Consider the following 15,557-nt stretch of genomic DNA (forward strand, 5'->3'; position numbering starts at 1 on the left):
AGAACAATTCTGTCCTGAAAGACTGAAACCAAACAAAATTTTTTAGCCAAACTGTGTTCCATACTTGACCTATCAAATTTGAATAAAGTTCAGGATATGGCTGTTCATCCAAAATGGAAGATACTCATAACTGAGGAGATTGCCAAGTGTTTGTGTGTATATACAGACACGTGTATACAAAAAAAAAATGTTTACAGCAAGCAAGCTGATTTTAAAAGTGACTTTTTTCCCTTCTAAACCTTCTCTAGGAAAAAGACTTACTGGCAATTTCTTTAAGCCGAATCATGAAGTTTACATGAACAAGAACATTTCCAAATATTGATTCTGCAGTGAGCCAGTAACAAGCTATATGCACCCCAAAAGCCAAAAAGGCTTTCTATTTGAAAGAATTACGCAGTCTTTACCTTCTAGGCTTTTAGACTTCCATCGTGACATTGCTGGTCATCAGATCAGTAGATTTCCTTAACAAGTGCCAGCTGAATTAACAGCCTGGATTTCAAGCTTGTAACCAAACATTGATCAGACTTCTGAAGTTTTCCACCACCTATGTTGACAACTTTTTTTAAATTATTTGCATTGCTATGACCTGAACTAAATGAATACCTGAAGTTCATAAAGCATATTACAATTTATGGAGCTATTTAAATCCCCATGATCACATAGGGATTTTAATGCATATTTTCTTTCAGAAAGGCTTTTTTCTCCCCATGTTACACATAATTCAGTGCAACAGTGAGCTGCTGCCAAAAGCAGCACTTTTCCCCATTGCAGGTTTGTATTACCCTCTTATTTGCACCAGGTTTTATAGCTGCTGGGTGTGTTGCTTCAGTTTGCTGATCCATCAAAATACACTTTTCCCCCCTTTTGGTGTGCAATCCATCTAGCCAGTGAATGCCATGGCCACACAGCTGTCAGATCAGGATCAACAGGAGCAGTGGGAAGACTCCTGGCTGCAGTCCACCTTTTCTCCAAATGTAGGTAGTATCAAATCACCACTTCAGCTCTTCTCCTACATGAAAATAATTAAAAGCAGAGCAAGCACACCTTCACATGCCTCATGCAGAAGTCAATACTTCAAGTGCTGCCGTTTAAAAAGCCCGTAAAATATCACACATTTGAGTTCCAACAGCATGCTCTTGCTTGTGTGCCTTTACTAATTTTACTCTGAATAGGTTTACCCAAAATATTTTCCTCACACAGGGATTTTGTAAGTTTTATGAATGTGTCATATTATGATTCACCTGTAGTATCTTACAGTATACAGCACATCAACTTGTTCTGAGAAGTCAAAAATCCAAATTCCAGTGTATTCTCACATGTACATTTTAGGCTTAAAGATAACAATATATTTTTAAAGCACACTCACGAAAGTCAAATTGCAGTCCCATAAGAGAACATTTTTATATTGTATCATATAATTAAAAGTGCCTAAATCTAAATACAATTCTAATAAAAAACACAATTAGATATACGAAGGACTCACTCAGAAAGGAGCCCAACATAACTGCTACAAATTCTAAGACAATCTTGTAATTTAAACTTCAAAGACTGGCTTTAAACCAAAGAAATAAAATTGTCTACTTCCTCCTGATTGTGAAAGTAAGCTTGGTGGCAGGAACTGAGCAGGATAGCTTGATTCAGCAAACCAACCTTTAATAATAACTTAAGCTGACCACATTACTGCACTAGTCAAACATTAAGGTCTTAGAGATCTGCATCTTTCTCTTCTGTTAACTGGTTGAAGTCACAGTTCATATGAATTCAGACCCAGTTCACTCTGGGTCTGTATATGGGACCATCTGGACCAAAACTCTGATTATATCTTAATACCATCTATACAACTCAAAATTTTGATTGAAAAATCTTTCAGGAATCTTGAAAATTCCTTTATACAGACAGTTTGAAAAAAGGGGCAGTTAAAAGATACCAAATATTATGCAGAATTAACTCAGGTATAAGATGCTTGATATTTTTAGTTCTGGTAAAATTATACCAACTAAGTAACAAAATGACAAGATCTTTTATGACAAGTTCAACAAAACCTGGAGCCTTGGAGATAGGGTTGCTACAGTATTCTAAAGCTACCCACATGCTTCTTGCCGCTGCTCTTCTTGGAGAAGCTCACTGCTTTTCCAAGAAATCTCAACCTGCAAAATGACACCATCATAGAGCTGCATCATAAGCTCCACTGGGGACCAGAGCTTACATGAACCACATTATTTTTTCCTATCCCAGCTACACCTCCACTTCTTCCAGTCTTGACCACTTGCACCCAGAAAAATAAAAGTGGTTTAAGATGCCCTTTTCTAGTGTAAAAAGTAAGAATTGGTAAGTAAAGTAACCTCTCAAACCAGGTACCCGTCTCCTTAAACGTTTTGTATATTCCACAATTATTAAGTAGTGACTACAGCTTGGAAATTCCAGCCTTAGAACACAATACTTATTCGTTTCACAAATCATCTTCTAAGTCACCTCCAACAGCACCGAGAGCAAAACCAAGTAAGATGACACATACAAAATTCATGTATTTACTACTTTCCAGCAATTCATGTATTTACTACTTTCCAGCTTGAATATTGGTCCAAGACACATAAGCACAGCTGAACACCTATTTTAGTCTATGACACCTATTTTATTGATTGCTTGCCTCATCTTCAGCAAAATCAAGTCAAGACTTTAGTGTTCCCAATGACCCATCTTTTACTCTTTGCTATCATGTCAAGCCCACAGCTGCCTATTTTCCTGGCAACTGGGAATTAGCTCCCACTTCGATGACTGATTCACAGACCAGACAACGACTTGCTTCAAGAATTACTCTATTAACAACTTAAAACCAATCTGCTACCCACATCTGCTTCTCTCCCAGCAACAACATCCCTCCAGAGGTTGTGGCACTGCCAGTTACATTAGTTAGTTAAATTAACATGCCCCAGTCCAGATTCAGGGAGGTACCCGGGCTAAAAAAAATGAGTTCTGGTTCAGTTTCTTTCTGTTAAGCAAATGATGTATTTGGGATAACAAGAAGAATATGTAAATAACACTCCCAATTACAGACCCAAATGACTAGCAACTCAGGCATATGTCAGTTATTTTAAAAGCATCTATGTGCCTCAGTAATTTTGTGCCAAATATTTTCATTATTTGGCACAAATAAACTTGTTAATATGACTGGGGCACAGCTCAGCAGAACATTAGATTTCAGCTTCTGTAGATGTCTTCTACTACGGAGTTCCCAGAGCTGCAGAAGTGCCTAAAAGTTATTAAATCAGCTCACATATTTGTTTTGCTAGTAAAGAAAAAAATTTCTTGGCCATAACACAAACATAATGCCTGCAGGGGGTGAATTCTAGAGATTGAGCTACAAGCATCCAAAGGCAGACATGCCAGACAGAACATGTAACCCATGAAGAAAACAACTGCCCCAAGGACCAAACAGGTCCACAAACATGCTTGCTTTCACACAGGTGAAAGGGGGTTTTGGCAGAACCAGAAATTAGAATTAAGGATAATGTCAACTACTTCAAAAGCTGCTCTGCAGTTGACAGGTTATGCCATTCCCATTAAATACATGTGGTAAATTGGTCCTGGCACAATGAATTCCACCAGTTTTTGAATGATTAGCCATTAGGAAAAAAAAACCCCAAACTTCTACATATTTCTGTATTTCAGAAAAACATACCAGAGACGTATAGGACTCGACACAATCATTTCTTCCCCCCATATCACATTAAAGGAACCAACCCACAAAGCCTGTGAAGCAAATTACATGGTTGAACACAAAGTATGCCTTTGAACATATCCCACTTTTTCAAAACCTTGACTGAAAGTGCTACTGGAAGCCAGGCTGTAATCATGTAAAAGTGGTAAGAAATCATCAGAAATTACCCATTTGCCTTCTCCCAGAACTGTTTCCATATTATCAGGGATATATAGATAGAACAAATTATAAATGTAGCAACACTACTAACACAGCAGACAGTGCTTCTGACCATGTGAGCATTTTGACTGATCGGATAAAGACTGTCATAACACACACACACAACACTGGAACACATTTATAGTTTTCCTAGTTCTGAAAATGGCTATAGTGCTCTTGGAAAGTAACACTAATCCCCACACACAGATTAAGATACACTTGCCTATTGTTCTCAGATTTGCTGGAAAAATCTTAAAATGCTCCCCAGCCTTGTTAATTAGTGTGATCTTACCAAGAGCACACCGAGAAGATGACAAAAGGAGGTTTTTAGAGATCATTTTTTTCTCACAACCTAATAAAAATGCACACAGCAAAAAAATATTAAAATTATTGGCAGCAACTTATAAAAACAGCATCCAACTCTGCCCTAACAGTTTACCTAAAATTTTATTTTATGACTCCACTTTCATACACACAGTATTTTGATAGAATTTGAGTCCATACAAGTGAACAAGAGAAACAAATGCAACATTACTATGTTTATAATGCATACCTTGCTGTGAAGCACAGTAAGTGCAAAGGCACGACTGAATCTGCAAGTCAAAAATTCCTATAGCTCAACTTTATTTTAAAGTTATAATTCCATTTGCCAGCAAAAGCCTGACTGATGCTTAGGAAATAAAATTCTGTTAAAAATTTCTCTTTCAATTTTTGGTTAATTCAAAGCCTAGAATTCATGAAATTTAAAATCAAGTCTACTTTATAGATCCACAACTTTATTTTCTTATGTCTGTACTTATAAAAATACAAATTTTTTAACTGAATGCTGATAAACAGATGATGCCATTTAGTTTCCTCAATACTTCTAGGGTCATAATAAAAAAAAAATAATTACTCATGTTTCCCTTCCAAATAACCAAGTGTTGTAACTACCACTTTCCTAAAGTTTTGTCAATTTCTTTCATTCAGCTGTTCCAGGAAAAAAAAAGCCAAACCAAAACAGAGCAATTACCCCAAATTAGCATCCAGCTTTGACAAAAGTCTCAAAACCAAAACTCATTTTCCTCACAGCTAAGACCAGTTGAGAATGCTAACTACAAGTTGTTAAGTGGTGGAAGTCAGCACTTTACAGCCATGACCAGAGCAGTAACATGAAACAATATAACCCCCCTCACATAACATCTGCTGATTTAAGAAAGAAAATCCTGCAAGTTCATTATTTGCCTTCTTCCCTTATACTGAAAAATAGGCAAGTAATTACCATAAAATGTCGCTAATAATAAATCTGAAAATCAATTGGAAAGTTGCATTAATTCAAACTTCAGAAATAATATTTTTGAAAAACATACAGCTCAATTATTAAGAGCACCAGCACCACCAGAATTCTGTATAAAGAAGCAGCAGCATTAGAACTTTCTATATCAGGATTCCTGCAGGAGAATGAAGATAATTCCTTGGGAAAAAAATCTTGTTTCATGACTTTTATTTAAATTGAAAGTCCCTTTCATAAACAAAGGGGGCTTGGGGTGGGGGGAGTCCTCAGCTACCCCGCCAGAGTAGCCCCAGGAGAGTAAAGTAATCTTACTTTTATTTAAAACAAGGCTACTATTTGCTTTTTAATTACTTGTGACTCCAATAGCTTTGAAAGGATCAATATTTCAGGGGCAAGATCAAAACCAAACCAGATGAATAATAGAAAAATTATAATGCAAACTAAATCAGGCTTTGCACATTTCATTAGGTGAGAAATTTTTCACCTATTCCTCATCAAATCTTTTCTATTCCATAGAATGCAGAATTGTACTCCGCCTTTTTACAAGAGGTGAATGAATTTTTTTAAAAACGTAATTCTTTCCTGAAATGCCAAGTCTTAGGTTAACTTTGTTTTCATTCAACCAAATTAATTGCTGTTCCCTGAACAAGCTTCATAGTTGTAATCAGATTCAAATTTAAAGAACACTGAAGAAACCTGGTTTCTCCTGTTCAATCTCATTTTACAAATAAGTCCGATATATATAGGAAACCCTCCTACTTTTCATTTCAACATTAACACAGAACTTTGAATTAATACAGAACTGAAATCTTTTGGATCACTCTTTGGACACTGTTCATTTAAGTACAGTACATTTTTAATACAACATAAAGCACTTACCCTTCTAACCTGACATCAGGCAATGATCTGTTGAGTGCAATCATTTCACTTGCCATTAAATTAAATTGATTTATTTTAAACATTTCTTTCATTTTTTCTTGCTCCTCTTTTGGAATGACCACAGGCTTCCCCATTTCTCCAGGTCCTTCATGTGGTTTTTGTATGGGTTCTGGAACTAAGAATAAATAAAATGTTGGTAACTACTTCTATGCTTGCTTTTGTTTGTTAATACATTATTTTACACTGTAGGAGTGTTCCTGTCTAAAACTGAGTTCTAAATGAACCAGGTTTTGGAACCAAAAACAAATCTTCATATTGGGAAGTTTCATAGAATTAGTTAAATATTCCTGTAGACACCACAACTCATTTGAAAAAAGCTTTAAGAGTTTGTATCTATCCATCATCATGTCCCAATTCACTTGCTGTTAAAGTACTGGAACAACAGACATTTATACACCAGACTGTTCTTGCATACACAAAGTTTTCCTGAAAAGTTCTATTCTCCTTTGCAGGGATTTCAGTAAAGAGGAAATTTAATTAAAATTGTAACTTCATATTTATTTCCACATTTTTATTTTGATGACAGGATGACATCAGCATTTACAGTTTAGAAATAACTTCTCTTGGTATAGTTAACATTATTTCTAGTAAACATAATTACATTTTGCAGTTTCACATCAGTGCTCAAAACAGAAACACTAACACTTCACATGTTTAAACCAAAAGAAATTAAATATCAAATATCTGACCAACCTAGTAAGGGACAAAAAGAATCCAGACACAAACTGTTTGGGCTTTTCTTTAAACAAAAGGGGTGAAAAACCAAAAGCGGAGAAAAACTGTTACATATTCTTTACAAATATCCATTTACTTTTCTCCTGAACTGAAGTGCTTGAATACTGAGTTTGAAATACATTATTACTTTACAAATTCAGTACAAATTTTAAATAAAATAGTAACTTAAGATCTAAACAGAGAAACAGGAAGCATTTTACAATAAAGGCACCAAAGCCCTCAGTAATAAGCCCAGCTTCAAATTACCCTTGATTTGCATCTTAAACAGCACGGTGTAATTAAAACCTATGCCAAGAGCAAGTAATCATGTAAAAATATTTTTTTTCTTTAAAAAAGCCCAATCCTTACCCCCTTGCTGAAATGCTAAGACTTAAAATAGATACTTCCTAACAACTGAAACATTTTTCTAGTTTTAATTTAGCATTTATCAGCTAGAAGCACGTTCCTTGAGAAACTTTCATTTTCAAGTACCTGAAGCAACTGGACTAGTTGATAGGCAGAGTAACATTTAGCAGAGAAAATCCAGAAAATCTTCAAACCAGACATGTTTTCTTCTTACTAAACATCCCTTCACTGCAAGTTGAGCTATGTCATATTAGAAGTTGCCAGCCAGCCACTCATACACCCATAGCTGATGAATAAGTATATTTAAGCTGAGCAGACTGATTCAGGTATGGTCGGTTGAACCCACATCAAAACCTGCTGATTTCCAGCTGCATGACCTTTGAAACTTTTTATATTTGTGCCTTTCAGAGGGCAACTAACACAACATTACAGTTTACAATACGACAATTATTTGGGCTTCATTTTGTATATTCAGATTGGTTTTATTAACTGGCAGATCATAAATATTTTTAAGTGTATCCTAACTACTGTATAGGTTCACTTGGGCTAAATTACAAGTGCTCAACATACCTAAAACTTAAGAAAGCTAGAACAGTTGTATTTATTATGTTTTTCAGCATTCTCATCCTATCCTATTTGCCATTTAGAGGAAAAAATTATTTCCTGGTTTCATTTACATTCCCCAAGTTTAACTAAACCATTTAAACTGAAAAGCTAAATTAACTGAAAACTCATCTTTCACACTTACAGATCTTGCTGTTAAATGCTAGTTTAGCACATTAGCGAATTGGATCACAGTTGAATTTTTACATTTCATTAGCAAATATACGCTACCTGCTTAAACATTTTACCTAAATAAAGCATGCTCTTCTGCTACAGAATATAGACACAGCTACCTGCACCCAGGTACTATGTAGTGGAACTCACTAAATGCAAACACATGTAAGCTTGGTGTGCAGGCAGAGAGAAAAGGTTACCACAAATGCATAGACCTAAGAGGAGATGGTTATCTGTTTTCCCACAAAAGCACAGTAGTTTTCATATAAACACAAACCAGCAACACTCTCCCAAAATGACTAATACATGTGGCTAAAAATGCCAACAGTGCTGTTTTGTAAGTTAACCATGAAAAGAATTTCCTTTGAAGGACAGTAAATGTGTACTTAACATATTTCTAAACAAACAAATTTAATTTATAGCTTCAAGTTTCAGACCTGTATGTTATGACTTACTCATTATCTGATCTGATGGGAAATCTAGTCATGTTTTTCCAGACAATTCTAATTTGTATCAGTAAACCATTAGTTTCAAACAGGGCTTGATCTCTTCCAGATATTTATTAAAAAACAGAAACCTTATGTCCATGGACTACAATTTTATTTTTTTTTACCAGACAATGTCTGATGAAAAACAAATACTTCAAAATGTAAGACCACCCAATTCTAGAAAAAAGGAGTGGATTCTTCTGTGACATGTCTTTAGGGGACATACATTGGTAAACTGACAAAAAAAAAGTCAAGTCACCTTTGGAGTAAACATCACAATTACAAGAAAGATATTTGGACAGGTAAAAGTTCAGAGAAGGTGTCTCTTACACACCTCAGCCTTAGTAGAATAAGACTGAGTTATGACGAATAGTTTCTACTTTAAAAAAATTAAATCTGTGCTTTATATATTAAATTTTCTAACTTTCCTTCTTTGGAGATTTTTATGCAAAAAAGGAATATTCAGAACCAAGCCATACATTCCATTTTATCAAAGAGTTCAAAATTCAGAACACAAGGCCTTGCTTTGCATTTGACAAAAATGACTGGTCCTACTGTAAATAGAAAAGAGTATAAATAAAGACAAGCTGAGATCACAAGACTCTTGCAATACCAGTCCTAGGTCTAGAACATGGTAACTTGGAAAGTTTATTTAGAAACTGTATTGAATGCCAAAACTGGAAGTTCTTTTGCAGCCATATCTTTAAGTCTAAAAGTGGGGCTAACGAAGGACTCATTTAATCTTCAAGCCAAGACACCTCAGAGCTGACACACAGAATTCTTACAGAAGTAAGACAGAGCTGTACAAAAAAAAAAAAAATATTAGTAAACCCACAGTACTATCTGGACATCTTTTATCTACAGGAATGGTTCCTTTTTGTATTGTTACAGAACTGCTTGAAGTGTTTCTTTTAAGTCTAGAACTTGTTTGCACTTATCATTAAGTTCTGTTCCAGTCTGTGAAATCTAGACTGCCATGACAAATCTTTATCTAGAAACAACAGTGCTCAACTAGGTATCATACTAAAGTTTGGAAAAAACTACTGTAGAACACGGATGATGCTTACTAAAGTTCAGTGATTTTCTTTCCAATTTTTTAACAACTTTTCAACTTACAGAAACAGCCTTGAGCACCAATTACTCTTTGTGAGCATGACTGATAAGCAAAGAGTAATTACAAAAAAAGCAACTGCTACCCAGAAGACATACCAATAGAGAGAACACCTGTGGCAGTTTGGGCAAGGGTTGTACACCATCTGGGTTGCTCAGAATAGGTGAGAAAACCTCAGAGCTGAGTACTGGAGAAAGCTTCCCCTGACCTATATCCTCCTCTCTGCAGTGGTCACAGTGGGGAGAAGAAAGAGCAGAAGTCTCAGACTGTCTCAGAGCAGACAGTCTCAGACTGGCCCCTCCACAGGCTCCCTCCCAGCTCCCATGGATTGATGCTGCCCCGGGAAGTAGTGGATTCTCCATCCCTGGAGATATTTAAAAAGAGACTGGATGTGGCACTCAGTGCCATGGTCTGGTAACTGCAGCGGTAGTGGATCAAGGGTTGGACTTGATGATCTCTGAGGTCCCTTCCAACCCAGCCAATTCTATGATTCTATGATTCATCAGACTCCTATGTGTTCCCATCCCACTTCCCTAGGCTGCCTCCTGAAGCTGCTGCTGCACTCTTCTGCTATGGCAGAGGGGGTGAGCAAAGGCTGAAGCCCACCAGTTGGCCAAAATCATCCCACAAAAGTACAGTCACTAGATTTCAACTATCCTTCCTCCTCTGGTACCACTGTTGTTCCCCGGCCTCATACTACACTGTGCCAGTCCCCCTTACACCACCAGCTTTCTCACAGCCTGATGACTGTTCCTATTCCACTTCACCATTTGTCCCCTCAGATCCACACTTCCATCGTTTCAACTGCCAGCCCTCAATCTCCTCAAAAGCAGAGGCAAAGACCTTCATCCCATTCATTTTGCAGCTCCCTTGAATCACGTACACAGCCTTTTCCACAAATTCACATTCCTTTCTTCATTCTTATTTTGAGCAATTTGTAAAATATAAGTGATAGACATCCAATCCAGCATTAGACATATAAGCTAAAGGTCATGATTTAAGATGCTAGTATCTGATGCTATCAATACAGAGGTGAAGGCTCATTCTGCAAAAGCAACTCCCTCCATTTTCTGTATTAAAATCCTAAAGGGTAGCAACTTTCTAACTTCATGAAAGTGTGAACTGCCCTAAGCTATCCTCAAAAGCCTTTGCTCCTAATGAAATGTTTGAAGACTAATATTTCCAGCTGGGCAAGCACAGGCTGAAATAAACTTACTAATTTTTCAGAAAAATTTACTCCTGTGTCAAGTAGGTTCATTAGATGCTATGGAATTTTCCCATGAATTGCAAAGAGAAGCCATATACCAGAGTGACATGGACAAAGAGACCATTAAATTCAGAATGCTTACATAATTTATGCTGAATCATGCCAATTATGGAAATGAACAGGAGGAGAAAAAAATAAGAGAAACAGCAGAATTTTCTAAAAGCTTTACAGAAAAATATAGCTTTAGTGTTATCTGAGGAAATTCTAGGCATGCTGAGTGAGAATAAATCCACTACAGACTCCAAATCAGTAAACTGCAGGAGCAAGTAAGAATACCTAAGACCAGGCATGCAACCAGGTTAAAAGCAAGTGTCAGTGCCAACCACAATCATAGTGTCAAGCAGATATATTTATGTGCATACTTTACTACACGTCAGCTGTTTAAAAAACTGGAAAAAATGCACAAAACTACATTCATATAGACTTGGTTGGTTTGTTTGTTTACAAGTCAATAAGATATAAAAAAGATATCAGGGATCTTAACATAAAATGTCGAGGAAATAGCCAGAATTAAGGCAGTACTCAACTAAGTGAAACCAAATTTGAACAGGGAAAGTAATAATATTAATCTCTAAAAATTGCAGAGTTTCCCTCATCTGAAGGATTCCCCAATGACTTTGTATGTAAACATCAACATCATCAGTTAATCAAAATAAGTTTGACATCTGTTGCACTGAACTGCTGTTTGCCAACAACAACAACAAAAAATCCTGTTTGAAAGACAGCTCTAGAGAACCACAGCACAAGTTTTCCAGTTAGCATCATGTAAAAACGTTGTGGGAATCTACTCTTTAACACCACAGTATCAGTCGTCTTCTTATGCTCAAGAACATTTCCTAACTTCTGAAGACAAAATTGAAAGACTGAGTCCCTATAAAAGATGGATTAGATTTATGTAAAAAGTACATTTTCTTCTAATTTTCTTTTCCACTTGTTGAGAAGGGACATGCTATAGTAGGTGATACAGACACGTATGTATTTTATTCAGGGAGGCAGTGATCTTAGATGTCCCTTTCCAACTATGACAATTCTGTAATTCTGTGAAAAAGAAACTCTAAAGTTGAAATGCAAGCAACTCAAAATTTGAGTCTCTCCCACAGAACTCAAGTGAAGCAGAACCTCTCTGAAATCTTTGCATACAGTTTTGCAAACAACAGTTCATAGGTAATAAGCACAGAACTTCTTCTAAATATCTATGTTTTTGTTCTCTGGGGAGAATCTCAGCCTGTTTTCATTGTTGGAAAAACCAAAACAAAACTGCTATTTCCTAAAGGTGTCCACAGTGTTATTCTGTGTGAAAAAGTTTTCTTAGAAACTATTAACTAATCTTGAGTAGTCGGCTGACTGGACTTAATAGTGAGCATTACTGCATCAGTTTCCTATAGCAGCAAAAAAAAGCCCAGACACAGCTTTTCTGGTTGGAGATGCACTGTACTAGAAAAATCAGATGCTTCACAAATTAATTGGAGGTAGTAGCTGTCTACAGCTCCAAATGCCTGAGCTGAGACAGTGAAGGGATGAGGATTCTCCCTGTGCCAACCCTTTCTACCATATGATCAATGATGATGACCTCCCTAAAATAAAGTTGGCAATGTGAACAGTACTGGCTTTCAAAAAAAACCCCCACTGAGCTCATCTAACTGGTACCCAGAAACTGAGATGGCAGTAAGAAAACTGAAACCATATTTGAAGAGCTTCAGAACTGAATAATACAGCTTCAAGAAAAAAAAATTACAGACACGCGTGTGTATTTATCCCCTCATACTTGTCAGTTTTACAGACAGGTTTGTTCCAATTATTTTCATAATTTTTTTTCATTAGAAAACTCACAGTCTTTTACTGATACAGTCACTGGTCAAATTTTGGCTTTTTTGTTTGGTTGGTTGTTTTTAGCTTAGCTTCTGCTGTGGGGGCAGGATGAGAAATAAGACTGGTTGTTAGTTTGGTTTACCATAAATTCTAGTGAAGTTAACAGTGCCTTTTCTTCCTCATGGGTGAAAACTTAGAACACATTTTAGACAGTATTAACATAGCTTACATTCCTGAACTGCTTGTTGCATAGTTTTCCCATATACAATAGTGCTTAAAATTCTACATCTTAAGTAGGCTTTTAAGTCTGTAACATACATCTCAGGCAATATGCTTACTTCCCAGTTATTCAAAGAAACACTGAACATTCTGCAGCACCCAAATGCTGATGCAATACTATATTTTGGGGGAGAAAACCCCAAATATTTAAAAGGAGTGCAACTTTAAATGGGTGTAGGTTTAAAATTATTCAGGCAGAAAACTTACCATCTCCAGCGGGCAGGCCTCGTTCTTTCTTCTCATCACATTTGTTGCATTCACTGAAGTACAACAACAGAAACATATCCAGAAGGACCCAAACCAAAGAGGTGGCAAGGACCACCTTGCAATATGCAAATTTTTTCATGGCACTTTAAGTCAAATACAAAAATAAAAAAAGTATAAATAAAAATATCAACAGGTTGCTTCAATCCAGCTTGAGAGACCACGTTCTATATCTGGAAAAAAAACAAAAAACAAAGACAGTCACAAAAACATTACCTGAGGACAGCAGCTGTAAGAGGAAGTTTTAAAGGTATATTTTAAAGCTACAATTTTAATTAACAAATGCTATATGAATCAAAATGAATGCGCTGTGCAGTCAAATGAGATGAAAGGAATAGGGTCACTTAGCATAACCCCAGTCATGTACCATGGTAACATGCATCATCTAAAGCAGTAAAGTGAGTGAGTGACCACTAGAGAAACACCTGTAAAGAAATTAAAAGAAATTATCTGGAGCCTCTGGAAATTAGGACAAACTAATGAATGAAAACCAGGAACATCTCAGGAAGCCAGGTATCAATCTGTGCTTTATGAAGCCTGTGGCTAATATTCCTCATGCTCCTCCTGTATAGTACATGCTAGTCCAGCAAATGCCCCTATTTTATATGAAGTCTACTGACACATTGCAACTTCATCAAAAAGACAAATGTCTTTTTGCAAATAGAAAATAAACATTCCTTTTGGAAAAGTTATACAGCATGCAAAGAAAGTATGCACATGCCACTGAGCTCAGCAGACATTCAAACTAATAAATTCAATGTTTTTAAGTGACTTTAATAGATTAATTCTTGATTATAGAGCAAACTCTTACATGTTTTTTCAGCATGTATACATTTTAGAATACCAGCCACTGAAATTTCCCATTGTGCAACTCAAATTACAAGCATATATTGTTATAAGGACTGCTTATTTCTCTGACTGACAATTGGGTTAAACAGAATCAAGAACAGCTTTGGACTTGTTAACTTACACCAAAATACTATTAAAAAAATAATAATTCATTTTTTACCAGGAGGTTCCCCACCAGTGCTGAATGATTTCAACACAAACTACTCCCAAAGTATTTCCTAGTGGGAATAGCTTACTAGTTAAAACCCAAATTGCAGACTCTAATTTATAAAATCAGCAGAAAATAAGACTCTTCAAAAACACGTGAGAATTTTAAAATTGACATACACACATATTCTCTTACATATTTTCAGCTTAAACTGAAGAATTTATTGGAAAGAATTCAGTGTAAGCCATGATTACATAAAAACTTCATATATAACCTGTATCACTAAGACCCTTTAGCATTTCATTGTCATAATTTGATTCCTGCCTTCCCCCACTTCTTGAGGGAAAATACTATGACAGTCCTCTTCTTCATACAGCTTATTTCTTCCTAGCAGCAGCAGAGATTCACACCTCTATGCATCCCTATACTCTAGTGGCATAGGTTTGGCTGGCACAGCAATGCAGGAGCCTGCAGTGTTTCACCTGCACACGACTGGAAGGGTGTAAATCCCTCTGCTTCCTGCACAGGTGCGCATCAAATGCCAATAAAGTTCTGTCTGGGATAATCTCAGTTTGCATCTATATAGTTCTATAAAGGGACGACTATACAAAATAAAGAACTGCAAATGTATCTATAATTAACAACTTAGTGACAAAATAGCAGATGAAATTACCACGAAAAAAAAAACATTAAGAGAGGGATGTTAAGAAAAAATCCTAGGGGGTGTTTGTTTGGGGTTTTTGGTTGTTGTTATTTCTTTAAATAAACACAAGGATGGGTCTGAGCTTTGGATCTTGGAAGTGCATTATAAAGCTCTATAAAACGGTAAGGTGGGGAAAAAAACACCACAACTTACAGACTACTAAAAGAAGAACAGAAAACAAACCATAACTATATGCCATTACACAGTACCTGCTTTTTCATCTTGAGCACTGTATGAGTATCCAGTCTTGTCATTTTGAAAAGGTTATAGGTTTAGAAAGGACAAGTGAGAAGGGGAAAAGGACAAAGATAACAAGGGATGGCTTCACTATAAGATGTTGGTGAAGAAAGCAGCATTCTTCCTAGCTAGAGGAGATGTAACCTAAATCAAGTGTCAGATCTATAAAATCAATAGCTGCATGGAGATTGTAAAGAGAGAACAACTCTTGTCTGTTACTCCTACTCATATTGGCAAGTGAATTTAGCAGCAGGAGTTTAAAAAACAAAAGGAAAGCATTCAACACAACATGTAGTTTTACAGAGGAACTGCCTGCTACAGCACACCCTCCAGTGCTGCAGGTCTATTCATCAGCTATTAAATACCAAGTCCTCATCCCTACTTCAAGCAGTCTTTGACTGTTACCCTCAAGTCACT

At 36.3% G+C, this 15,557-nt stretch overlaps 1 protein-coding gene across 3 annotated transcripts in view; it reads right to left on the minus strand.

Moving 5' to 3' along the window:
• GALNT1 (polypeptide N-acetylgalactosaminyltransferase 1) overlaps positions 1-15,557 on the minus strand; it is a 92,548-nt gene that overhangs the window by 33,141 nt on the left and 43,850 nt on the right. For all 3 annotated transcript variants that reach the window (XM_071736808.1, XM_071736807.1, XM_071736809.1), the window contains 2 exons: positions 13,147-13,376; positions 6,069-6,243 (listed from right to left, as the gene is read on the minus strand). In XM_071736808.1, coding sequence (XP_071592909.1) covers positions 6,069-6,243; positions 13,147-13,285 — 314 coding nt within the window. In that variant the 5' untranslated portion in view covers positions 13,286-13,376. The remainder of the gene's footprint in view (positions 1-6,068; positions 6,244-13,146; positions 13,377-15,557) is intronic.

Source organism: Heliangelus exortis, chromosome 2, assembly GCF_036169615.1.
Source record: "Heliangelus exortis chromosome 2, bHelExo1.hap1, whole genome shotgun sequence".
Lineage (NCBI taxonomy): Eukaryota > Metazoa > Chordata > Aves > Apodiformes > Trochilidae > Heliangelus > Heliangelus exortis.